The sequence below is a fragment of the Panthera onca genome, chromosome B1 (genome assembly GCF_046562875.1).
Source record: "Panthera onca isolate mPanOnc1 chromosome B1, mPanOnc1 haplotype 2, whole genome shotgun sequence".
In the NCBI taxonomy this organism is placed as follows: domain Eukaryota; kingdom Metazoa; phylum Chordata; class Mammalia; order Carnivora; family Felidae; genus Panthera; species Panthera onca.
In genome coordinates this window covers 186191963-186218665 of record NC_138342.1, presented here as the reverse complement: position 1 = coordinate 186218665, position 26703 = coordinate 186191963, and the positions used below count along the sequence as shown (strand labels likewise).

Sequence of the window (26703 nt, the reverse complement as noted above, 5' to 3'; positions counted from 1 at the left end):
TTGAAAAAAAAAATGACATAAGGAGAGTAGAGTCTAATGCAAGAGACAATTTAAAAAATAAGCTGCAACACGAAGGAGAGGTACAAAGGACTAAGAGATGAGGAACTTGGTTATCCAAGGAGGTCAGGAAATCGTTCCCCAAGGAAGCTGAAGCTGTGAAGGTAGGAAGCAGGGGAGATGCAGGGAAAGCCAGGATGCCCTGTACCCCCTAAGGAATCTGTCATTCATCTCTTAGACTCATTTTCAAGGCACTGGTTGTTGGGCAAACAGTTAAACAAATGTTTGAATTCTTCTTTAAAGTGATCGGTGTTTGAAGGGAAAGCTATTATCAAGTAGAGAACAAACACATTCTTTGTGTTTCTCTTTCCCCCTATCATCTAGATGTGCTTGGTCTCAATCTTTCAAAACCTTTTATTAGTCTTTCACATGGTGTTGTCTATGGCTCCACAAGGCCTTCATATATAACACAAGTTGGGGGTAGATTGTGCCTCAAGGGCACTTAGGGTATTTGGTTTTATAAATACAAAATCTCCAAACTCAAGAAGTTCTACTTTTTAGTTTAGTCTTGTTATATAATTCTAGCAAACTTTACCACACAAAGAGCCTTATGTTTGGTCCCACTTGTAGAGTTTCTATTTCATGGAAACAGGCTATAGTTATCAATTTCATCTAGTCAGTATCTTTGACTACTTCAATGGTTTGACTTAAAACCTCCCTAAGCATGAAATTCTTGTGGGAAGTTAAGCTTATTAAGAATAGTGAACCTAGGGGCACTTGGGTGGCTCAGTTGGTGGAGCAAACATCCGACTTCGGCTCAGGTTGTGATCTAGCTGTTTGTGAGTTCGAGCCCCGTGTTGGACTCTGTGCTGTCAGCGCAGAGCCTGGAGTCTGCTTCAAATTCTGTGTCTCCCTCCCTCTCTACCCTCCCCCACTTGCACTCTCCCCAAAATTAATAAATATAAAAAAATAAATAAAATAAAAAATAATAAAAAAATAAAACTAGTGAACCTCAAGTTCTTAAATATTACAATTCTTTGTATATATTTAGATCCAAATTTAGTGACTCTCCTGTAGGTTGTGATTGGAATTACATGGAGACTACTCCAAGCCACATTCTCTTGCACAATTAATCTACACTGAGTAGATTTCCTATGTTCAATACAAAAATGCTAAAGTCTTCGGTTAAAAAGGTACAAACCCACTAGGAAATAATTAGTTTCTTGGTTAGGTGAAGTTACATTGGGCCAAGAACTTCAGTTGGGTATGAGTGTAGAGGCTGCAGGTATCCAGGGGCCTTCGTCAGGGCCACCCAGGAACCAGAGATCATACCATGATTGATAAATCCCATTCTATGCATGTTTTTGGTTTATTTATTTTTTGCAGTTCCTTTGCAGCCTGCTTCAAATGGCAAAATAGCCAGATATGTACACCAAGATACTTGCTGAGATCTTGTCAGACACCCTGGTAGAACTCTAAAGTTTCCTACATTAGTGCCCTGGTAACCCTTCCAGTTTTCTATTCCTGAAGACGAAGATGTACCTCCCTGCTCTTCACATACACCTATTGCTTGACAGATTTTTACACGACTTTTTCCCTTGATTCTTTAAGCATCATTTTCATTGAAATCTAGCTTGATCTTGATGGAATGATGTATTTTCTATATACAGGCATTTGTTATGTGACGTGTTTTCCTAAAAAAACACACAACCCATCACTCTGCAAATCATACACTAATAGCACTTTTATAAGTGTTGGAGCAGGGCACTCAATCCCTATACAACTTGAACCAGATGTTTATAAAAATATTAACCATCCTTAAAAGAAAAAACTCATGGATGAACAGCCACAAAAAAATCTTAACAGCTTTTTCAAGGAGTAAAAATATCTGACAGGCTTGGGAAGGGTTGAGGCTGAGGAGGTAGGATGGCAAGGACAAAATGCACATAGAACCAAATAAACATCTGTAAGACAGTACCTGGTTGAACTGAGCCAGGAAGAATATAGGGTGAACTGTCATCATGGCAGTGGGTAGGTTATCTATCATATTGATGGCTTTTTCTGCATTTGTCTGTGTTAGTGTACTTAGCCTTCAACTGATTTTACTTGGAGTAAAACTTCAATGTGCTAGCAAGTCTTATTGGAACCAATGTGACTTTAATGTTACAACTCTCTAATTTTGCATTACAGAGCATGTGGTTTCTAGCCCGACAGTTGATGTCTAGTCGTCTTGTAATTCCAAGGATGCCTGATAGCTAGTTTAATTTTGAATTTTACCTATCTTCAGTAATCATTCCATTGAGGCAGAACTTTACCAGCCGTGAGTACAGTTCAGGTCCTGGCTTTTGAGCAAACTGTTGTTTGAATGCTCGGGTAAAGGTGGAGCTAGAGCCTGAAGATGTAAGTACAGCCTTGGACCCACTGAAGCCTCCTCCTAGACTGGGTGTCCATTCTGATTCCGCAGACCCTAGGTATACCTACCTGCTCATTTCTCTCTTGCAAAGGATCTGCTCTCTTACCAGATTCTAAGGATATGCATAAAAGATTCAGGATTTCTTGGATCTCGTTCTGAAAAGAAAATATCAATTCACTCCTCTTAGAGGTTGCTATTAGAACTATGAAAATAGAAGTTATAGCAAACTTAGATAGGAGTTACACAGTGAAAATTACTCCTAGTCAAAAAGGATCTTTTGGGGATCTCAAAACTTCATGGTTGACAGCTCAGGGAGAGAAATAGAATTTAAGTGTTTATCACATTAAAGACGCAAAGTATTAAGATTAAGGATGAACCTCTAGGGTGTCTGGGTGGCTCAGTTGGATAAGCGTCTGACTTCAGCTCAGGTCATGATCTTACGACCTGTGAGGGTGAGCCCTGCATCCGGCTCTGTGCTGACAGCTCAGAGCCTGGAGCCTGCCTTGGATTCTGTGTCTCCCTGTCTCTCTGCCCCTCTCATGCTCCATCTCTGTCTCTCAAAAATAATAAAATATTAAAAAAATATTTAAAAAGAATGAATCTCTGGAATTTTGAAAGATAAGACGATCTTACCTTGAAGATTCCTGTTGCCTTCTCCATGGTAAACACTGTGAGACTCATGTGCCCAAGAGAGAAAAACAAATCTCACAAAGGCGCATCTGATCTATCACATAGAACCTCTTCAGTTTCTCTTGGTTAGGATCACATATTATTAGTCTAAAAGTTCATGTCGTGAGGACTTTGCTATCTCAGCCATCATCTCTAGCTGCAAGTTACATCTCTCATCTCTCACCTCATAAATATCCTTGACCTTGAGGCAGGTTCAATGTGGGCTTTCCTTCCAATTTCTTAAGAGAACCTCATAGCAAGACTTGTAACCACCTTCAGTTGCAGGTGGTTCAAGTAGCGTAAGGGGATGGAACAGCTCAGCCCTTCAGCAAGGTAGATAAGAGGCAGCTGTTGTCCTTTTCCATGAGGTAGAGAAAGCTTAAGAATGGAAAAAACGATCACTCATTCCAACCTACTCTTTTGCAGGATCAGATCTGTCTTCACAATCAGCTCATGGTCACATTCTTTCATCTTCTTAGTAACTCATTCTTATTCCATTGAGAAGTTGTCTGGGGCTTTAAATCCCCTGCTCTAGACTTCTCTTAGATGCTATTCACCATCCATGTTCATACTGCGAACTCTTGTTTCTAACCCGGGGGTAGACAGATGGTTTTGATAAGAGGAAGAGTGGAAACATGACCGATTGGTCAGCCTTCAGCTGCCCTGGAACCCCATCTTTGCAGTGTAGTTTTATTAACGGTGTGGTTCTCAAACTTCATTGCATATCAGAATTATCTGGAGACCTGTAACCATTGTGACGCCTTCGTCTGTGGCCTCCAAACTTTAGAATCCAAGTGTCAGAATCACCTGGAGATCTTGTTAATGCACAGACTGCTGGGCCTCACTTCCAAAAACTCTGATTCAGTAGGACTGGGCTGGGCCCAGGAGTTGACATTTCCAACAAATTCTAGGTGGTGCTGAGTCCAAATACTCTATTCCAATTAGGACACTAACAATTCAATCAGAACCACTAGGAAAAGGCCATGGACTTCAGGTGTCTAACTCATCAGGTGATTCACATATGTAGCTAAGTTTGAGGACTACAACTCTAAGGCTGGCAGGATTTAAAGGAGGCATGAAGGTACACCTAGAAGGAAGCTTATGTAAAACCTAAATCCTAGCCCAGCCGGTGACCACAAAATAGGTTTTGTGTCCCCAGTTGCCCTGCCAGCAAAGACTTCAGTCTTCAGGGAGTGCATTACCCCTAAAAGTCTTTATTTAGCTGTCCTTAGTTTTTTCAGTCATCACAGCAATGTTGCCTTCCTCTGCCCCCAACCATGTCAAAGCTCTTTAGAGGCATTTAGCTCAGTTCTTACACGTGCAGTAATTTTCCTTAATGACACTTATGCAGTGCCTGGTAAATGACATGAATTCCTACAGTTCATGAGTGCCGATGGCTAGGACCCACATTCTTTCAAGTTCTCTCCAACTATTGGCACCCTAGCCTCACAGATACTTTTTAGGTTGGGCATCAAAGGCCAAGAAAGGCCTAGGGTAATGAAGGCATTACCAATTTTGTTTCTTAAGAGATTCCATTAGCTCTTTTCTATGTCCTAGTACAGCACAGGGAATAGAGTCAATTCGGTAATAACTTTCTACGGTGACAGATAAATAAAAAGCTGTGCCATAAACTTATACACCCCAAAGTAAGTGCTCTCATCTGACCCTAATCTGGGCCTGCAAACAATACATAAGCTTGTGAGAAGCGCCCCCTGGCAGTGTCTGGAGCCCGTTACCATTAGGTGGATGGGAGAAGGGGAGACTCAGCCCCGTCCACCTTCAGCTGGACTTGACTGGATCCTTGCACATTCAGCAAACCTGTTTTTGGTTGCAGTTATAAGTACCTTGAGCTTAATGTTTGTGGCTGATTCGATCACGTGGAAATGGCAGTCTTGCTCTGTGGGCACTAGCATGGACTCTGAAGTCAGGCCACCTCTGTGCATCTAGGGGAAGACTCATAGCCAGTGTGGTTTCTTATCTGTAAATGGTGCTAGAATACCCATGCCACAGGGCTGCTGGAGTATTAAATAAGTAAATACAGTAAGGTTTTGAGAATGGTGCCTGGCACAGAGCCAGGACACTCTACTTGTGTTAGCCAGCCTTGTGGTGTTTTCCCCCATAAAAATACTGGTTTATGATTAGAGATTAAGAGTCTTATGAATAAACGTTAAGATTTTCCTAAGAGAAAAGTAAATAAAAGGATGGGGATCAACATGTATATGCATAAGCATCAGTTTCCTACCTATAAAATACTAGTTTAATACGGAATGGTTGTTCATATTTATCTGATCCCCCGGGTGTATAGTATACCACCTGGAATGTGGAGAGATTTCCTAATTCCTGCAGAATCAAGTGACAGGCAGCTCGTAAAGGGTGTCCTATGATAGGAGTAGGACAAAAGCAAGTGACTTTTGCACTCTCAAGTTTTTTTATTTTTATTTATTTACTGTTGTTGTTGTTGTTGTTGTTGTTGTGTTTTGTCTTAAGGAGGCTCCACACCCAACATGGGGCTTGAACTCATGACCGTGAGATCGAGCCACATCCTCTACCAGGCTGAGCCAGCCAAGTGCCCCCTTAAGATTTTTTAAAAGATAAATCTAGCTTTATCCTTTACTGATAGTAATCCTATTCACATGGTAGCTCAAATTGTCTGTAATAATCTCAAGCCCCATAATCCTCATTAAAAAGGAGAAAGAAGTTAGACTCTCTTAACAGTCCATCCTTACTTTAGACTATGTCTTTTTATTCTTATTTGCCAGGATTTGTTTGAACGGCTTTAAAAAAGTTTTCTGTTCATATCTCAACTCATACAATTTCTCTTTGGCTTCTCTTCTTATCTCTTTAAGAGACAAAGTACATAAAACACTCAGCATGAAGCCTGGAGCAAGTACATTTTCAACAATTAACTTTGTGTAAAGCAAAGGGATGAACAATAAAAGGGTCTACTCTTGAGAAAAACAAACAACAAACATCACCTTAAATTCTTGTGTAAGTGGTCCAAGCTCTGGAAGCTGACTTCCTACCTGCATGAGTCAGCAGGCATGGCTGGGTTGTGGCTTTTAACTGAATCCAAGTAGTGACGACACCAGGCGCCTTCCAGCGGAGTGCTGGTCTCCAGGTGTTACTGGCAGGCCCAAAGTGCTACCTATAAAGAATAAGAAAAGTGAATATTTCCAAGGTGAATTGTTTTTTTAAAAACTATTTGTGAGACGGGGTGCCTGGGTTGCTCCGTCGCTTAAGTGTCCAACTCTTGATTTCGGGTCAGGTCATGAGCTCATGGTCGTGAGATCGAGCCCCGCATCAGGCTCCCATCTGAGCATGGAGTCTGCTTGGGATTTGCTCTCTCCCTCTCTTTCTGCCCCTCCCCCACTCAGGTGTACACTCACTCTCTCTCTCAAAACAAAAATAAATATTTTTTAAAAAGATTTAAAAATATTTCTGAGACAAAAATAATGTTACAGTCTAGGCTTTTTGTTATGGTAATATTTTGACCCACTGTCAGATCATGTATTTTATCTTCAAATTTTCCAAGAGTCCTTTGAAATGTACTTAAACCCTTAGTTTAAAGGTCTAGATCAAATGCCATTTCTCCCAAGTTTTCCCTGATTGTTCCAGCAAAAATGAAATCTTCCCTCCACTAAAATGCCAAAATTTTAATAAATTTAAATACTACCATGTGTGTTTAAAACACACATCTTTTAATGCTTTGTACTTTCTTCTTTTTTGCACATATATCTCCTGCTCTCAAAGAAGAGAATTTTTGGTTGTATTTATATCACTTGCTGAGCACTGAGCTCATTGTCTATATATAATAGAGGTTCAATACCTATTAGTTACATAAAAGCTGTGTTGAAACCATAAAACCACTACAGACATTTTATTATATCACAGCTGAAACCAATCCTCTGAGATATTTTTATCCCTCAACCTGAAGAAAATCACCTCATTAATTGGTTTACGGCAAGTTACACCTCACATTTCTTTGCTCCGACCCCATTCCCCAATATTTCTTTACTGCCAAAATGTTGAAAACACATTAAGAAGTAAAAAAAAAACAAAAACAAAAACAAAAACCAAAAGACCCCCAAAACTATACTTTTATACAAAAATTTATATAATAACAAAGTAAAAGTGATGCCTTCCAATTCTCCAATTCCACTACAGCAGTATGTACCCTTCCATACGTTTTCTTTCCTTTTAAATTTTATTTTATTGTGGTAAGAACTTGTAACATGAGATCCACCTTCTTTACAAAACTTGAAGTGTACCATACGCTATTGTTAACTATAGGCACAAAGTTGTGCAAGAAATCTCTAGAACTTCTTTACCTCGCATAACTGAGACTTTATGTCTCTTGATGAACAGCTCCCCATTTTTCTCCTCTCTTGGCCCCTGGCAACCACCCTTTTCCTTTCTGATTCTGAGTCTATTTCTTTGTAAAGATTTTTTGATTTTTTTTCAGTCATCTCTACACCCAATGTGGGGCTCAAACTTGCAACTCCAAGATCAGGAGTCACTTGCTCCACCGACTGAACCAGCCAGGTGTCCCTGAGTATATTTTAAAGTAAGATACTTCATGTGAGTGGAACATCCAGTATTATCTTTTTGTGACTGGCTTATTTCATGTAGTATGATGTCCTTGTGTTTCATCCAGTGCTGTCACATATGACAGGATTTTCTTTTTTTCTTTTTTTTTTAATTATTTATTTTGAGAGAAAGAGTGTGAACAAGGGAGGGGCAGAGAGAGAGGAAGACATAGGATCCAAAGTGGGCTCTGTGAGCCCGATGCGGGGAGCTTGAACTACTCATGAACCATGAGATCATGACCTGAGCAGAAGTCTGAAGCTTAATTGACTGAGCCACCCAGGTGCCCCAGAATTTTCTGTTTTTCAAAGGTGGAAAAATATTTCCTGTGAATACATACCATAATATCCTTTATTTTGTCATATATAAATGGACATTTAGGTTGTTTTCACATGTTAGCTTTTGCAAATAAGGCTGCAATGAACATTGGAACATTAGTACCTCTTCAAGATCTTCATTTATTATTTTTTTGAAAATTCTTTTACAGTTTATTTATTTTGAGAGAGAGAGGGCATGAGTGAGTGGGGAGGGGCAGAGAGAGAGAGAGAGAAAAGGAGAGACAGAAAGAGAGAGAGAGAGAGAGAGTCCTAAGCAGACTTCACACTGTCAGCATGGAGCCTGACAGAGGGCTTGACCTCATGACTGCAAGATCATGACCTGAGTTGAAACCAAGAGTCGGATGCTCAACCAATTGAGCCACCTGGGAGCCCTAATTATTTTTGATGAATACCCAGAAGTGGGATTGTTGGATCATATGGTACTTCCGTTGTTAATTTCTAAGAAATTTCCATATTATTTTCCGTGGAAGCCTTACCATTTTGTGTTCCCACCAACAGTGTACAATAGTACCAATTTTTCCACATCCTTACCAATACTTGCCTTTTTTTTTTCTTTATATATAGTGGCCATCCTGACAGGTGTGAGGTGATATGTCATTGTGGTTTTGATTTATGCTTCCCTGATGATGAGTGACATTGAGCATCTTTCCATATACCTGTAGTTCTTTTGTGTATCTTTTTCAGAGAAATGTCTATTCAAGTCTTTATTTTTTGGGCAATTTGGTTTTGTTTTGTTTTTGTTTTTGTTTTTTTGCTATTGATTTATAAGACTTCCTTATGTATTCTGGAAATTAACCCATTCTGATACATGGTTTGTAAATATTTTCTCCTATTCCAATGGTTGCCTTTCACTCTGTTGTTTGCTATGTAGTGCGGAAGCTTTTTAGTTTGATGTAGTCCCATTTATCTACTGTTGCTCTTGTGGCCCATACTTTTGGTGTCATATCCATGAAATTCCATACTCTCTCTATGCCTTCATGTACACACATACATTACCAACATCTTATAGCATGACCTTATTTTTATAGGAAAAAAATACACTTAGAACCTAATTTTTATTATTTATACTTAAATTATTTGTGGGAGCAAAAATGTATTTCCCCTTAATATCATATAATGGCTATCATATCATGTCAGTGTGTATATATTGATCTGTTATTTTTAAAATGGTTATATAGTATTAATAAAAGTGATTATTTTTTTGGAAGAGCTGTTATTTGAAAAAAAATTTTAAGCTCTTTTATTTTGAGAGAGACACAGACAGGGTCAGCAGGGGAGGGGCAGAGAGAGAGAGAGAGAGAGAGAGAGAGAGAGAGAGAATTCCAAGCAGGCTCTGCACTGTCAGTGCAGAGCCCAATGTGAGGCTGGATCCCAGGAACTCTGAGATTGACCTAAGCCAAAACCAAGAGTTGGATGCTTAACTGACTGAGCCACCCAGGTGCCCCCTATTTTAATGTTTATTTATTTTTAGGAGAGACAGAGCATGAGCTGGTGAGGGGCAGAGAGAGAGGGAGACACAGAATCTGAAACAGGCTCCAGGCTCTGAACTGTCAGCACAGAGCCTGACGTGGGGCTTGAACCCATGAACCTTGAGATCATGCCCTGAGCCAAAATCAGATACTTAACCGGCTAAGCCACCCTGGCACCCTGAAGAGCTATTATTTTTAAGTATATATTTATGTAAGTCCTCTTTGTAATTTATGATTAGGTATTTGATGCATGTGTTCCAAATTCTCTTTCCCAGATTGTCATTAAAAAAAAATTATTTTAACCTGAAACCAATTTTACCCTATATATTAATAAACTAGAATTTAAATAAAAACTTGAAATAAAAGTTATTTTATTTACTTTGCTGTATAAAAGTATTTACTTTTTATTTAAATTTATTAATCTTTTCTTTTAGGGGTGTCTAAGCTCTGAAGTATGCTTTAAAAAGCCTTTTCTAAGTAGTCTATTTTAAATTTCTATGTTACCAATTATTTCCTTTTATGATGTGCTTCATTTTTTTGGACACAATAATTGACCACATATTTAACAAATATGCTCCTTACTTGCTAAATAGATGTGGGGTGATCTAGAACACAAACACATTCAAAAATAAAATAATATAAATAAATGAAGTAAAAAAAGCAATACAAAGGGAAATAATAGGAGTATAAATTCATGACTAGAGTGGGGAAAATACACACACACACACACACACACACACACACACACACACATCTGGAACACACATTGTTATAACTTACTAGGTAGAGATCCAACTTTGTCTTTTTCTTCTTTTTTTCCCAGACGGCTACCCTCACTTGTCCCAAACCAGTTGTTGAATAATCTATCTTTTCCACACTGATATGAAATGACAGACATATTTCTAAAATCAGGCTTTCAAGCAGTATGTTTTTCCAATAAGTCCCCATCTAGTCTACTGCCTTCATCAATAAGTAAGCTCTAACCACATCTTTAAACTTTCTCTTTTTCTGTGTGCTCCAACCCTAATAGCATGTGGATAACAGTTGTGACTGTGGAGACCTTAGGGTGTATCCCTACTGTCACCTGCACAGTAGGAGACAGGTCAAAGAAGAAGCTATTTGAGCTGTTGATCTCAGAAATCATGTCTGACAGTGCAGTGCCCCAAGGGTAGGTGTAATGTATTTTGGGGTGGCTGGCCGACTCTTTGTCTACGAGTTATCTCTGAATTTCTTCATCTATGAACTAAGCTCAGTCAAATGTGTTGTGAGCAATGGTAAAGAAGTCTGCATCCCCAATAATGAGTGTAGCCAGTGATTTCAGATACCTGTCACAACATCACACCATAATAACAGCTGTCCAATTTCCTTCTGAAATATTCTACCAATACTCACTGTATTGAGATAACTGGAAAATTTCATCCACTCACAAGTCAACAAGTGAGATGCAGTGTAGCGTATGAACAACAGAATGACTCAGAGGTCAGAGGCCCAGTTTCCCAGTCCCAACCGGACTCATGTAGTAAGCAAGTAGTCAGGGGATCAACTCAATTTATTTGTCTCAATTTTCTTCACCATCTATACATGGTAGTTGGACTACATAATTACTTGGTTTCCAGCGAGATAAAAGACTGTGGTTGTATAACAATATAGTTCCTCTGTTTTTTCATTTACAACTTACAAATAAGTTGAGCCCTTGCTATATGCAAATAATTCTTCTAGTCACTGATGAATAAGATATGGTTATTGTATTAAGGAGTTTACTAAAGGAGTTTGCTTAGAAGAGGGACGTGGGATGGAACAGATCAGTGTGACTTTAACTTAGAACATGTCGGTTTCCCCATTCCAAATTGGAATACAGGATCTGTGATGTACCATATATCTATTGAAAGGCTTATTCTAACGGTCCTGGTCAATGTTAAAGGCTCCTTCTGGGTTTGTGTGGGAATAACACACTGAATGTAGGTGGTAGTTCATAAATCCTTTTTCCAGTAAAGGCAGTTAATGTTATTATAGATTTTTTTTTGCAAGACCCTTACTACTAACTCCTAAAAAATACCGTGAAGCTGTACCTCAGTTACTAGGCTAGAAGTAATCTTAAGTAGTACAGAGAAGTTTCGTGACCCCAAATTGATGCTTCCTCTCTTTCTATTTAAATTATTATAACTTGCTGTGTTACTTGTTGTTGTTGTTGTTGTATGTTTTTGTAAATTCTCATTTCAGTAATTCACAAATGTTACACAAAGGACATACAATGAAAACATTTGGATTAATAACTTCAAAAGGATGAGTGTTGACTAGGAGGAAGGAAAATGGAGGAAACTTCCAGAAAACTTCTTTTTACAAAAGTTCAAGATAGGAAAACACCCAGCATCTGTTGGAGGTAAGTGGGGAAGAAGAATCAGTGGCAACCGCAAAAATCAGAAAGCAATTAATGAAATAGCATAGGTAATAGAGACACATGGATAGTTGTCAACGCTGGCGCAAGACAGGATAAGAACAAAAATAAGGTATGATGAACTCAATGGGAGGGAGAAACTGGTTAGATTCTAAGGAAAAACTTCTAAGTTTGCACTTTTTGGCAGTCAGTGAGCGGGTCGTGGGCCATGACAAGTGCTGCCTCATGAGCATATGGCAATACAGATTTATAGAGTAAGGCACCAATAATCTCAATGGTCACTGGGCACCATTTCCATACTAGACATTTAGTTTCACACAGGTCTAAAACGATTTGCACATTGGATACCTGCTCAGTAAGAACTGATACGGGGTTGAAGAAGACCTAGTGAAAATAAGTGAATAAAATTATATTTATTCTGAAGTACAGTTTTTTCGCCCCCATTCAGTCCATAGTGTTATGGCCTCTTGAGGCAACTTCCAACAATAATGAGGTTTTGCATGCTTTCAATGGTGGTGGAGAGGTATCATGGTCTGCAGGGCAGAGCACTAAATAGAACTCTGGTAATCCATTATACGTTTAAAGTCAGGGAATATTTCAGTGGACTTGCTCTCATTTTGTTGGGATGAATAAGATTAAATAAAAGTACACAGTACCTGATTAAGGAGAAAAATATTTTAGGCTTTGGTCAAGCACATAAAAGGGCCTATCAAGAGAAGGGATCGGTATTACGATTTTCTGCCTTCGGTTTCTTAACTAGATTCCATTAGTGGAGTTTTCCAAAATGGGCCATATTTCCAATTCGGATATTATTAGAGGGCATTATAACTTAAATCTCTGTAATGGCTCACACCAAATTACCTAACCTTTCAGCTTAAGATCAAGGTACTTCATTGTTTTTCTGGTGCTATTTACATACAATAGGCTACTCTTGAAGAAAGTCTGTTAGAAACAAGTACCCTCAGTACCCAGTATGTTGCTTGCACAGTGAGACATTCCTTAAAAGTCTGGGGTTGATGATGAACCCAGTGTACAAGGGTTCCACGTTAAGTCATAATTGGCCTTTTGTTGGGAGAGTATGTGTCAACTGGTGAAATCAGGCACAGAGGAGAGTAAGAGTTTTTCGTATTAACAACATAGAAACTGATCACCCACCTGTTACTCAAAACAATAGAACCTCAGGGAGGACTTTTCTAATCCCGGAATAGAGGCAGCACCTTGCCTTGATGTCTTTCTTTGTAAAAATGTCTACAGCAGATTTGATGGAGAATCTCAGGGAAGAACTGACCTGTTTCATCTGCTTGGACTATTTCACCAGCCCGGTGACCACTGAGTGTGGGCACAGCTTTTGTCTGGTGTGTCTCCTGAGGAGCTGGGAGGAACACAGCACTCCTTTATCTTGTCCTGAGTGCTGGAGGGCCTTGGAGAGTCCACACTTCCAGCCCAATGAGCGTCTGGGGAGGCTGGCTGGCATCGGCAAACAGCTCCGATCCCAGGTGCTGCAGAGCGAGGGCGGACAAGGCAGCTCTGGGAGAATGCTGGCAGTCGCTAAGGCCTTTTCTGATGAGCAGCAGGGTGTAAACGCTTTCTCAACCCAGTGTCATGGAATAAACAGATTGTATCCCTCCAGTGAGGCTGAGGAGCGTCACAAAGTAAGATTGGCTGCTCAATATAACTCTCAGAACACAAATCACGTTCCATCACTTATGCCCATAATCTTCTCTATTGGTGACAATCACGGGTCCTGGTCTCCAGGCACCAGACCCCAAACTTGGCGTGGATCCTGCTTCAATCCTTGTATTAGGTCCCGCTCATCATATTTTTATTGGTCCTCAAGTCTTCACAACCCGGTGCTCTGCTCATTTGCCACAGAGAATTTGTTTCTATTGCAGGAGAAACTCCAGGAAATCTTAAATCTTTTGCGTAAAAAGAAAAAGGAAACTCAGGTTGTATTATCCCACGAGAAGGAGAGAGTAACACTGTGCAAGGTCAGTATCTGTCTTACTTTTGGATCTCGTATATGTTCTATGAGAGAGACTAAAGGGATACCTAGTGAAATACCAGGCGAAAAAGACCAAATTTTCCAATCCCTGTCCTACAATATGCAGTGCCTTTACTTTGGGCTGTGTACCTCTGCTTGTCCACCTGGGAATCCCGAGACTCACTTCAAACAATTTCCCCATCCCCAGGCCTGCTTATTTTCTTTTCTTCTGGATACACCTATACAACTTGGTGGCTACCTCTATTATGGCTCTGATGATAATTATTTAAAATTACAAGTTACAGACAATAGAGGATCAAAAATCAATAAAAAGAAATAGCTCAAATGCTTTGGGGTAAAAAGAAAGTGAAAAAAAAAAAAGATAAAATAAAGGCCAAATAATAGTTTGGTTTAGTACGCCTAAACAAAAGCTTGAGTTAGTCACAGATTTGAACGTGAGCTGTCTTGCAAAGACCTAAATGTTGAGTCAGATATTTAAAAATGTATCTGATTCTCCCAATAAATGGAGTTCTCAAAGCAGAGTATTTGTGATGGGTATCTCTATCTCTAGGATGTGATCCTATGTCTGCTTTCATTGGATATTTATTAAATAAATGAATATACACTTTTTTTTCATATTTTTTGCCCTTGCTTTATTTTGCTTTAAAAAAAAATTTTTTTTTAACATTTATTCATTTTTTGAGAGACAGAGTGTGAGGGGGAGGGGCAGAGGCAGAGGGAGACACAGAATCCAAAGCAAGCTCCAGGCTCTGAACGACAGCACAGAGCCCAACATGGGGCTCGAACTCACAGACGGCGAGATCATTACCTGAGCTGAAGTCAGATGCTTAACTGACTGAGCCACCCGGGTGCCCCAATTTTGCTTTTTTTTTTTTTTTAAATTGTGGTATGGATCACCACCTATCATAGTTGTTGTTTATATTTTTTTCCCCACTAGAACGACAGTCTTCTGGGAATAGACATTTTGGTTTTGTTTGCTACTGTATCTATAGCACACATACCCCCTAAAATATCACACTAGCCCCCCAACTACTTAATAGAATATGGGTTATGTGTCACAGTGGAACTCTAGGCCTTTGCTAGGACTAAAAGTGTGCACAGGCATTTCTGTCACTAACTTTATTATATTGCTCCCGTGTGTGTGTGCATGCATGCGTGTGTGTGGATGGCAGGAAGAGACAAAGGCCTGTAAGCAGGTTGTTGTGTCAGAATATGTAAAAATGCGCCAGTTTTTGAAGGAGGAGGAACAACTACAGCTCCAGTTACTGGAAAAGGAGGAAAGGGAGAACATGAAGAAGTTGAGGGACAATGAGATCAAGCTGACCCAGCAAATAAGAAGCCTAAGCAAGATGATTGAGCAGATAGAGTCCACCTGTCAGCGCTCCACTTTAGAATCTTTTGAGGTAAGACTACTGGGAAAATCAATGCCACAATAACAACAACAACAACAACATGTCGTAGCCCATAATATTTCAAGCCATGCAAAAATAAGTGTTTATTTACCCAAAAAACTAAGTTCCAGCCCCAACATAGTTTTCCTAAAGAATTAATGTTCGAGGGGTGCCTGGGTGGCTTAGTCCGTTGAGTATCCGACTTTGGCTCAAGTCATGATCTCATGGTTCATGGGTTGGAGCCCCACGTTGGGCTCTGTGTTGACAGCTTGGGGCCTGGAGACTGCTTCTGATTCTGTCTCTCCCTCTCTCTCTGCCCCTCCCCTGCTTGTGCTCTCTCTTTGTCTCTCAAAAACAAATAAACATTTAAAAAAAAGAATTAATGTTCCATAGTAGAAAGACAGTCCTGAAGAGGCAGAGAAAAACAAAACCCAGTAGAACAGCTATCCAAACCAAGCCTGAGGATGACTCCATTTTCTGCTGTGCCTGCCTGTCTGCAACTTCAGCTTCGTTATTTTGTTTAATGAGCATTTACTATGTGCTGCTGGCACACTACATTTCATCTTCACAGAGACCTGATGAAGTTAAATACTGTTTTATGTACTCTTGGTGATTGTAATCTACCCTGTGGGTTTACAGTAGCTCTTACTTAATAATTCAGGCCTCTGGCAGTTAGGTAATTTGCCTATCAAACAGCTAATATGTAGTCGAAATGCAGTATTCTGTACTGAGCCCATGTTGTTCACTGCCTTTGCTCTGTTGCCTCCCGGAGCTACTACTGCATTCTCTGGGGCCTTTGTAAAGGCGGGCTGTGTGAGCCAGCTGCTGCTTCACCTCTGCCTCCCGGATGCCCCCACAGAATGCTATTTAACTTAGTGATTTTCCAGCAAAGCACGCACTCCAACTGCGCACAGGCTTACTCCAGCTCTCCCACTTCCCTTTTGCTGATCTTTGACTCCCTGAGGCATCGGATAACAAGATCGATGGTTTGGCTCTTTTGTCAGCATCATGTTCTCTTGACCAAGTGTTGATATGAGGACCGGACAAGAGAGTCCCGCCATTAGGAGAACCCTCTCCTGTGCACAGGAACCCACCCTTGGAGGAAGTTGGGGATTTTTTCCCCCTACCCCGTGCTCTCCCACGCAAGGTGTCCTACAGCCATGGAAAGTGGATTCTGTGAAGTTAGAAAGGACTAGATCCCAAATGGATTCTGTCTTTGTTAGAGATCAAAGGGCACAGATACTAACCCTCTTTCTTTTCTCCCCTTAGGATGTGAAAGGAACACTGGAAAGGTGGGTTTCCAGTCTGTGTTCAGTTATGTGAGACACAGGGGTGTGCTGCTGCTACGTTTGTCAGGGTGGGGAGGAGAGTGTCCATGCTGTTGGGGAACATCAAGCTGGACCCTCAGCTTGCAACAGGTCCTGCGGGCTGCGCAGGGCAGACAGAGTGACTGTCTCTGCCCTCTTGTAGGAGTGAGCCACTCTTGCTCCAGTGTCCAGAGGCGGCCGCCACGGAACTGAGTCTGTGCCGCATCACTGGAATGAGGGAGATGCTAAAAAAATTCAGCAGTAAGTCAGCCTCGTTTGTCAAACCTCCAGGGATTTGCGGACTGAACTTCAGTGTGTACGAGGGTATACAAGATTGAGCTTTTTGGCAGCGTCCTCTGACAGAATACTCACCATCTGGGTGCCAGGCTTCTAGTGAAGGCGCCGTGAGTCTGTGCGAACCCTCAGGGTGGGCTGAGGCCACAGACCGTCTGGGTTCTGGAGCCGACAGAAGCACACTTGATTGAGGGTTCGCTTACCTGTGTTTTCTAAGGATTCCTGGCACTTCCTTTGTTTGTTTTTACTGTCCCATTTTGTCCATTTCATCGCCTTGCGTGCGCGCTCACACACACACACACACACACGCACACCTCCTCAGGGGTTTCTGCATTTCTACCTCTGTTCTTGTGAGGGTAAAAACTACTTAAATTCTTAATCTCAATGAGGCAACATTCAAGCTATCCTTTTAGAATGCTCTAGATATTTAGGCTAGCTATCGTGAAGAGAATTCAGCCTTCATTTTTAACTTTTATCTTGTTGACAATCTGACCTTCAGAGGAAGGTCTAACGGGCTTTGGATTCAGTAGATACTTGATAAGTGCCAACTATGTACCTGGTGCTATGCTATTAAACTCTCAGCTTTCTTATAGTGATAAGTAAGACAGGCCTGCCTTTGCTTTTACAGAACTTTCAGTGGAACTGAGGAGACAGACATTAATCTCAAATAATTAGTGATGATTAGAATTTGATCTATAAATAAAAGTATGAAATTACATGGTAGGGGCACTTAATCTTGTCTGAGAGGCCATTGAAAGTTGGAAGCCTCTTCTGTGACCTCCTCTCAGAAGATGGGAAGGAGGGGTCTCTCACTGGTTCACAGTGTACTGGTCACAGGTGGTTTCACTAATCTCACAGGAGGCTGCATTTCAGCATGACATAATGAAAAATGCTGACTGGGAATTGCTATTCCAACACTCAGTAACTTTGTAATCTTGGACAAGTTTCCAAACCTCTGTGAACCTCAGTTTCCACTTTTGTAAAACTGGGAAAGGACGCGTGGGTAGCTCAGTTGGTCAAGCGACTGACTTCGGCTCAGTTCATGATCTTGCAGTTTCTGAGTTCGAGCCCTGGGTCAAGCCCCGTGTCGGGCTCTGTGCTGACAGCTCAGAGCCTGGAACCTGCTTTGGATTCTGTGTCTCCCTCTCTCTCTGCTCCTCCTCCGCTCATACTCTGTCTCTCTTTCTCAAAAATAAACATTAAATAAATAAATAAATACAATGGGGGGGAAATGCCACGATTAAATGAGATATTGTACAGAAAATGGTTGGCACCTAAGGAGAAGTCCAGAAAGGATAGCTGCCTCTATTTCTCTCCCACCCAAACTGAAGAATCAGAAGGAGCCTTGGCTCAACTGAATACAAATGACAGAGTATGCCCCGTGTGGATAAATAGCTCTGAGTTTTAAAGCTATGCTGTAAACAGAAACCTGCTATTCTATTCCATTCCATTATATCAGCGATTCCTCTCTCTCTCCTCTCAGGCAGGCTAAATATCACTGTCCACATGACTCTCTTCTGTTTCTTTTCAGAGATTTGCTCTCAATGTTTGTGAAACAGTGAGAGAAGGGCTCAGAGATTCTGTTCTCAGCGAAACAAAACTCCTCACCACACTCACCTAAATCATATTTTTAAAAATAGGACTGGAAACTAAGAATTTAATTAAAATTCCACATATGTAAAAGGGTTTTCAAGAATGCGAGAGGGGTTCATTCTTTTCTCCTCTTGCAGCGGACATAACTCTGGATCCAGCCACAGCCAATGCCTATCTTGTCTTGTCTGAGGATCTGAAAAGCGTGAGACATGGAGGAATCCGACAGCACTTACCCGACAACCCAGAACGATTTGACCAGTCTGCAACTGTGCTGGGCGCTCAGATCTTCACCTGTGGGAGACACTACTGGGAGGTGGAGGTGGGCAACAAGACCGAGTGGGAAGTGGGCATTTGCAAGGACTCCGTGAGCCGAAAGGGCAATCTCCCGAAGCCACCTGGGGACCTCTTCTCACTTATAGGCTTAAAAATTGGAGAAGATTATAGTCTTTGGGTCTCATCACCTTTAAAAGGTCAACACGTCCGAGAGCCTGTGCATAAGGTTGGCGTTTTCTTAGACTACGAGTCTGGACACATAGCGTTCTACAACGTGACAGATGAGTCCCTCATCTACAGCTTCCCTCCAGCCTCTTTCCAAGAGGCTCTCAGGCCGATCTTCTCCCCTTGCCTCCCAAATGAAGGGACGAACACGGGCCCTCTTACCATCTGCTCACTGAACAGTTATGTCTGAGGGACATGCCCCCGAGCCTTCACCAAGGATGAGGTCTAAGACCAACAGATGATTATTAATTAAGATGATTTATGCATTGACACTATCAATATTGGGTGATCTTAAAGGAAAGCCCCTGAAAAGGCTTTCTGTTAACTTGAGCCACAATCAACGGCCAAGTTGGACAATCAACTTTCAACACCATAGAAGGCTGATCAAATCTTGTCTTTGACCAAATTCATTATCTAGACTGTCCCGCATACATGCTGGTCACTGAAAATGTAGAGAAAGAATTAGCCCCTATTATTCCTGATCCCATTGTCATAGGCCAGTTTTATAAATGTATGTCATGTTTTTGAGTGTATTTATTTATTTGACTCTAAAGAACTCTATTTTTTATATTTTTAATATTTTTAATGTTTATTTTTGAGAGAGAGAGAGAGAAAGAGCGAAAGACAGAGCACGAGTGGGGGAGGGGCCGAGAGAGAGGGAGACACAGAATTGGAAGCAGGCTCCAGGCTCTGAGCTGTCAGCACAGAGACTGATGGGGGGCTCGAACTCATAGACAGTGAGATCATGACCTGAGCCAAAGTTGGACACTTAACTCACTGAGCCACCCAGGCACCCTAAGAACTCTGCTGTTTGAATGTCTTTGTTCTATGTGCAGAGCTCTGCATGCTGGGACAAGACTGACTCCTCTGGGTGGGAGCAAGTGCATGGGTTCTCCTTTCCAGGGTTGGTGAGAGGGACTCATGACTCAGCCTCCACTGAAAAGTTGCTTTTCTTTCCATTCCATGGGGCCTGGAGTATCTGTACTCGGGAAGGCTTATATGTTCAGAATACTGCAAATTTAGTTGTCAATATCATCATTATCCTTCATGTTTACCACAACCACAAGAGGCTGGAACCTTCTGTGAATATGTTTAAAGATCACAGAACAAAGTCTCTATTCAATAAATGTATCAATGCTATAGGTGCCAAATGACTTTACTGAATTTTTTATAAGGTTATTTTATGTGTTTTTGCTACTTGCTATAAGCAAAAGGCTTTAATCACTGGAAGATGAAATCAAGTTTACTTATTCCATCCCAACACGTGAGGATTTGGGAGAAAGTTCTGTGAACCGACCTTCTCTTGGCTGCCCATTCTTAGTGCTCTGTCCCTGCAGGTTTTTTGTTTGTTTGAATCCTTCCTTGCTTGCATTGCAGAATGGCACCAATCACAGAGGGTACCCCTTCCTGCCTCTTCCCACTCACAGAAGTCACTGCCCATGTTTTCAATCGCAGACAAGAAAACTGATAGGATTTAACCCTTACACAACTGCATGATTATTAAGGAACATGTTTAACACAGATTTTTGTCTTTAAATTAGAGACTCAGTTGGGTGAAAAATTGATAATTGAATCTGTTAATTAGCATAGACAACCAGAGGGAGGGAGCTAAGTAGGGAGAGAGGATAGGTAACTGGGTTTACTGTAAGGTTGGCATCCACCTTTCTCACTCATCTAGATCTGTCTTCTCTTTCAAACCTATGCATTTTTATCTTGTGCCCTCACAGGCATCGGAACAGATCTGAACTAGACTTTGGGTCCCGAATCGTGCCCTCTTCTGTTCTCTGTGTTCGCTCTTTGCATTTTCACCCTGACACCACATACACTTAGAGTCCAAGAACTCTAGTGATGGAGAACCAATCACACTCTCTTTGAACAATTTGTTCTGTTCCCCATTTTTTATTTTATTAAATTTTGTTTCTTGATTTATCACCTCAAAACGCTAAGGAACAAATTATGAATAGCAAACACCAAATATATTTGGTCTACAGCTTTCTCAATTACAAAAAAAACCCCACATTGATTTTTTATAAATGAATATAAAGGTCGTATATTTTAACTTAGTACGCATTACATTAAATTGTGGTGTAAGGTAATAGCTCCTTTTCTTTCCCTTTGTCCCAAAGGGGCTGGTATTATCAAGGAAAACAGCCTACTTTTTCTCCTCTGGCAAAGTCATCCCATGTGGATCATTGTCTGCCCTGGGCCTGCCACTGATCACCTGTGTGGGGAAGATTGAATCTATACTATTCTTACTCTGCTGACTTTGCATAAACAACCATGAAAAAGTTGCAAAAGCATTTTCACCCAAGGCTTCTGGATATAAACTCCACACCAAACAGATGTGGTGATGGGGATGGGAGGGAAAGTGGGCGGAATGAGCAACTGAGAGGTGCACTCCCTTGCTTGGCAAACTCATCCCCTTGTATGAGACCAGGGTCTGGTCTCTTCTGTGCCTCAGCCTTTGAACATCTGTCAGACATTTTCTTAAATGTGAATGGTGTCCCACATGGGACCGATACTCAAGCTATCCTGTTGTCTCTTCTATTGACTCCTTCTCTCCTTCCCAGATCTCTTTCTTCTACCTTCTTGAGTGGAAAATTTCCCCAGGGGGCTAGCAAGTCACAAGTAGCCTCTTGTCGTGCACATTGCCAAAATGGAATCCAGAAACATGACCATTTCCCTCTCTAGACATGAGGTAGAGGAGAAGGGGTATGTCAAGTTGTGAGGGCAGAGGACATCAAGAGTGATCTTCCATACAAAGTTGCAATTTGATTTCTTCATTTTTAAAAAATTGTCTTGACTTGTCCTAGAGTACCTTAAAAATAAAATATTATACATCTTTTGCCCTGAGATCTAATTTACCAGTAAAACTCCTTTAGCTCTTCAGATGAGGTCTTTATATACCCTCCTGCCCTAATTACCCCTCCCCCCAACAATGTAACTTTGACCTATTATGCTCCCAGTACCTACTTGGGCACCTTATTTTACTTTGGATTGCTTTACTAGGCCCTCTTACTGACTTAAGTCAGCGATGTGCCCAATCAACCTTTCTCTACTCTTGAATTTCTCCCTGTGCATATACCTTAAAGGTGTGGGAACAGAATAATAGTAGGCCCTGGTAGGAAAATTGAAGAATGATAAAATGTACAAAGGCTAAAATTTTAAAAATTGCATAGGATCTCACTATACAGAGATTACCAATGCTTATATTATGGTGTGTGTCTTTCTAGTCTTTGTTTTTTTTCTATGCATATATATTTTAAGCAACATGAAAATTAATTATCTTAATATTCTATTGTGAGCTTCTTTCTTATATTTCTTAAGAATAAGACTTTTTCATCCCTAAATATATAAGCATGTATTTTCTAAGAATTAACATATTTTGTTAAATTACATCTATCATATAAACATTTAATAAACGATATTATTTGGTAAGTAGTCCATATTAAAAGTTTCCTAATTAGCCTTGTAGTGTTCGTTATAGCTGTCTTCCAGTATCCAGGAATAATAAAGGATCATGCATTAAATGCAATTGTCTTGGAAACTATGATTTTTAATGGCAGTAAGATTTCATTATATGAATGTCCCTAATTTATTTAATCATTCCCCCACTGGGACATTTGGATTGTTCTCCACTGGTAGCTATTATAAACAACACCACGATGAATGCGCATGTACATAAACCTCTGGGTGTATCTCTAATTATTCACCAATGTCTCCTGCAGGCAGGAGAGCCGCCTGTGGATCCTGTGGGCATGTTTGCAGGTTATACACTCCCCTACAGAAGTTTTATGTGCACGGCAGGTAGTCTGGAAGGTTTTACTCACTGGCATTTCCACACTGAAGATGCAGACACACCGTTTTGAGACAAGTGAGAGAACATGTTTCCCCCTGCCCTATGGTCTTGCCAGAAGCACTGCATTTATTTAAAAAACAAAACAAAAACAAAAACCTACCCTGGGAGAAACTGGGCGGTAGTGCTTGGGCTTTGAAATACACAGCCCTTAGCTGGAACATTCAACTTTACCGTAAGGTAACTGTTTTCCACTTTGACAAATTCTTTTAACTCTCTGAGCCTTTGTTTTCTCAAAGATATGAAAAACAGCTATGTGTTATGATGATTATGTCAGAACACAGAAAAACAATTAATCCATGGTGTATGATGAATTTTTGTTAGTCTCCCCCCACCTTCCTTTTCCTCAATTCACACAATATGTCAATTAAAAATTTTTTTTAATGTTTATTTATTTTTGAGAGAGAGAGAGAGAGAGAGAGAGAGAGAGAGAGAGAGTGTGTGTGTGTGTGTGTGTGTGTGTGTATGTGAGAGACAGAGAGCCGGGGAGGAGCAGAGACAGAGGGAGACACAGAATCCAAAGCAGGCTCCAGCCTCTGAGCTTTCAGGACAGAGCCCAACGTGAAGTTCGAACCCATGAGCTATGAGATCATGACCTGAGCCAAAGTCGGACTTCCAACCGACTGAGCCATCCAGGCACCCCACAATATGTCAATTTTGCAATTTGTAATAAAGGGGACAGAAGAGCCACAGAAAACTTGTGTGGAATATGGAAAACATTGGCACCAAAATCTTTGAAATATTTTTAAGGTAGGTGTCACTATTTTAGGGGAAAAGTGTTAACATAAAATTCAATTGAAGAAAAAGAAAACCTAGATCTATGGATTGTTTTTTTTATCTTTCATGAAAGTCCTTTTGACCTTCACACTTGTGAATATATATTACCTAATTTTAACAGTAAATTATATTTTGTGTATTGTTTTGAGAGAGAGAGAGGGAGGGAGGGGTGAAGTACAAAGAGGGAGAGGGAGAATCCTAAGCAGGCTCCATACTCAGCACAGAGCTGGACGCTCGGAGCTCAATCCCACCACCCTGGCTGAGGTCATGACCTGAGCCGAAATCAAGAGTGGGACACTTAATCGAATGAACCACCAAGGTATCTCTAAAAGTAAATTCATATTAAAATTATAAAAATAGAACTACCCTATGATCCAGCAATCACACTACCAGGTATTTACCCAAAGAATAAAAGAACACTAATTCAAAGATACATGCACTCCAACCTTTATAAAAGCATTGTTTATAAGAGCCAAATTATGGAAGCAGCTCAAGTACACACACACACACACACACACACACACACACACACACACACACACACACTGGAATATTATTCAGTCTTAAAAAACGAGATCTTGCCATTTGCAACAACCTGAATGGAGCTAGAGAGTATAATGCTAAGCAAAGTAGGTCAGCAGAGAAAGACAAATACCATATGATTTCACTCATATGGGGAATTTAAGAAACAAATGAACAAAGAGGAAAAAAGAAACAAATCAGGAAACAGACTCTTATTTATAGAGAACAAACTGATGGTTACCAAAGGGGAGGTAGGTGGGGAGTCAGGTTAAATAGATGATGGAGATTAAGGAGTCTTGCCGAGATGAGCACTGGGTGGTGTATGGAATTGTAGAATCACTATATTGTACACCTGAAACTAATTTAACACTGTATGTTAATTACCTGGAATTAAAATAAAAACTTAAAAAGTAAATGCATATAATATGAATAGGAACTTAATAAAAACAAAAACTAAAGTGGTAATCTCACATTCATTCCTTGGGAACCTCACACCTTTGCTCTGGGCTCTGAGGCCCTGGTAAGAACTTGGCTAATCATTAGCTCTGCCAGCACTCAGAGCACTGCACCCAGAAGGACGGCGATGCTCATTGTTCTTCCAATAGATTACAGGTGTTCTAGACACAGCCTGGTATGTTAGCCTTTGGGTGAGGCTTGGAGTAGTCACCACCAGCTGTGAATATCTTCCTCCTTTTAAAACATGTTAGATGTGTTTTTAAAAAATCATAAAAACATGTTATAAACATAGAAAGCCTTATAAAAACATGTTAGATGTGTGTCACAACATGGAGAAGTTTGGGAAGCATTGCCCCTCCCCCACTGTAGGCATCTATAAATAACCTGACTGTGATAAATGACTCACTTACCTGGAATTTCCTGTTAACAGCTTTCTTATTGACAGCTGGCAGGAAGGAACCCGCTTTTGCAAGGCCTGAAGCTTATACAGATGAGGGGAGTGATCTTTAAGACAAAATGATAAAAAGTTACAAAGTCTAACATTAGGTCCGGGGGTCTTAGAGGGTCTCTGACAATAAGCTGCAGTTTACCTATTTTCATGGTGTGTGTGCCTCTGGGTTAGCAGGATGCAAGTACAAAAGACAGGGGCAATAAAGCCAGGCCTCCTACGTTCGCATATTGGCTACACCACTTCCTAACTGTACGGCCCTGGGCAGGGTGCGTACTACCCCGGGCCTCACTGTCCTCGTCGGCAACATGGGGCTGGCAGCCTACCTGCCTCACGGGACTGTTGCAGCAAATGGCAGAACACGTGTGTTTAGAACACCGCCTAATTCAAGGGATAACCGCGCAATAGATGCTAATCATGAATAGGTCCTTCCTAAGCTCTGGCATCTCCGTTAGCCAGACTCTGGACTTTTGAATACTGCCTTCTGCGGCTCCATTTCCTACAGTTCTGACCATGGGCTGAGAATATCTGAGTTCAGAAGACTGCCTTTTCCTACTTGCCTTCTTGCCCTTGAGGTCCTAATCTTGATGGAAACTCTACCTCAAAGCATATTGCTGGTCCTTTGCATTCCTAATTCCAGATCTCACTCCTTATCCCTTAGGAAGTTTTCCTAAAAATTCTTGAGCATTTCAAATATTGCCTCCTATTTAACTCACTGACTCTTCCAGTTGATGATTCAAATTCTAAACTCTTGTGAATTGTAAGTCACAGCATTCCAAGCCGGTATTGTCTTTCTGGGTCGTGCTTTTAGACAATGATGGTGGATGCACGGGTTCTTCAAAAGGAAGTTCTTCCTCCCCCAGTATTGTTTGACTTCATTTTGGTGAGGGGCAGCCTCTCTTCACAGAGTGCCTGAGTCTTCTGGCACTATCCAGATGGGAAACAAACGTCCAGGGTGCTCAGAAGAGACAGATTTCCCACTGTGTGAGGAGTGTGAATGTGTGTGTGGGGGTGTGGTATGTTGTATGTGGTATGTTAGGTAGGTATGTATGTGTATGGGGGTGTGAGCTGTGTATGTGTGTGATGTGTGTGTTGTGTGCTGTGTGTGTGTGTGTGTGTATGGTATGCAGCGTATGTGGTGTGTGACGTGTGGTACGTGTGGTGAGGGGGGGTGGTGTAGGGAGAGTCCTGGGGAAAGCTGAGTTTCTCCTCAGAGTCTCTTCTCTGCCCCCCTTCTTGACTTCAAAGTGTGCCCTCCCCTTCAAGTTATCACTCTGTCTTCCTCGGTGCTCATCTTCCAATTCTCCGGTTTCTTGGAAATGAAGAATGGGCTCTGTAAACCTGCTTCGGGAAGAGAATCTCATCAGGGGTTTCTTGGACTCTGTTTCTGCAGTTGGGGGGCGGGCGTAAAAGATGAGAAGAGCTGCTGAATGCACAGAGCAGGGCCAGACTGATGCTTGGTGATTTTGCCCCAACACACATCTGCTTTCCTGCAGAAGAAGTCAGAGAGCTCTCAAGGCTCATCAGGAGGGATTCACGCTGCTTCTACATACATCCTATTTATTGTATAACTAGCCCTTTTATATTAATGGGCATCAGTCAAAAGTCAGTTTTAAGTAATATAAATATTGAGAACAATATGATACTGTGTACAACACTCTAAGCTTTGCATTTAAAGTCTAAATCTCTTTTTT

At 41.0% G+C, this 26703-nt stretch overlaps 1 protein-coding gene across 3 annotated transcripts; it reads left to right on the top strand.

The window, feature by feature from the left end:
• Positions 1-12962: 12962 nt before the first annotated feature.
• Positions 12963-20073, top strand: TRIML1 (tripartite motif family like 1). Of its 3 annotated transcripts, none has more exons than XM_060653026.3 (6): positions 12963-13517; positions 13758-13853; positions 15097-15270; positions 16528-16550; positions 16729-16826; positions 18590-20073. In XM_060653026.3, the coding sequence occupies exons 1-6, from the start codon at positions 13092-13094 to the stop codon at positions 19138-19140; spliced, it is 1368 nt and encodes a 455-aa protein (XP_060509009.1). In that variant the 5' UTR covers positions 12963-13091; the 3' UTR covers positions 19141-20073. The 3 variants fall into 3 exon arrangements, with proteins under 3 accessions (XP_060509009.1, XP_060509011.1, XP_060509008.1); XM_060653028.3 differs by having other exon boundaries at positions 12963-13361; positions 15040-15270; positions 18590-20072; XM_060653025.3 differs by having other exon boundaries at positions 15040-15270; positions 18590-20071.
• Positions 20074-26703: the final 6630 nt, after the last annotated feature.

What these genes read in the sequence shown, in the direction of transcription:
- TRIML1 (XM_060653025.3), top strand. Translation starts at nt 13,092, where the DNA reads ATGTCTTTCTTTGTAAAAATGTCTACAGCAGATTTGATGGAGAATCTC. An exon ending in AGAGAGTAACACTGTGCAAG is followed by an intron (nt 13,854 to 15,039) that starts GTCAGTATCTGT and finishes TGTGGATGGCAG; the next exon opens with GAAGAGACAAAGGCCTGTAA. An exon ending in GATGCTAAAAAAATTCAGCA is followed by an intron (nt 16,827 to 18,589) that starts GTAAGTCAGCCT and finishes CTCCTCTTGCAG; the next exon opens with CGGACATAACTCTGGATCCA.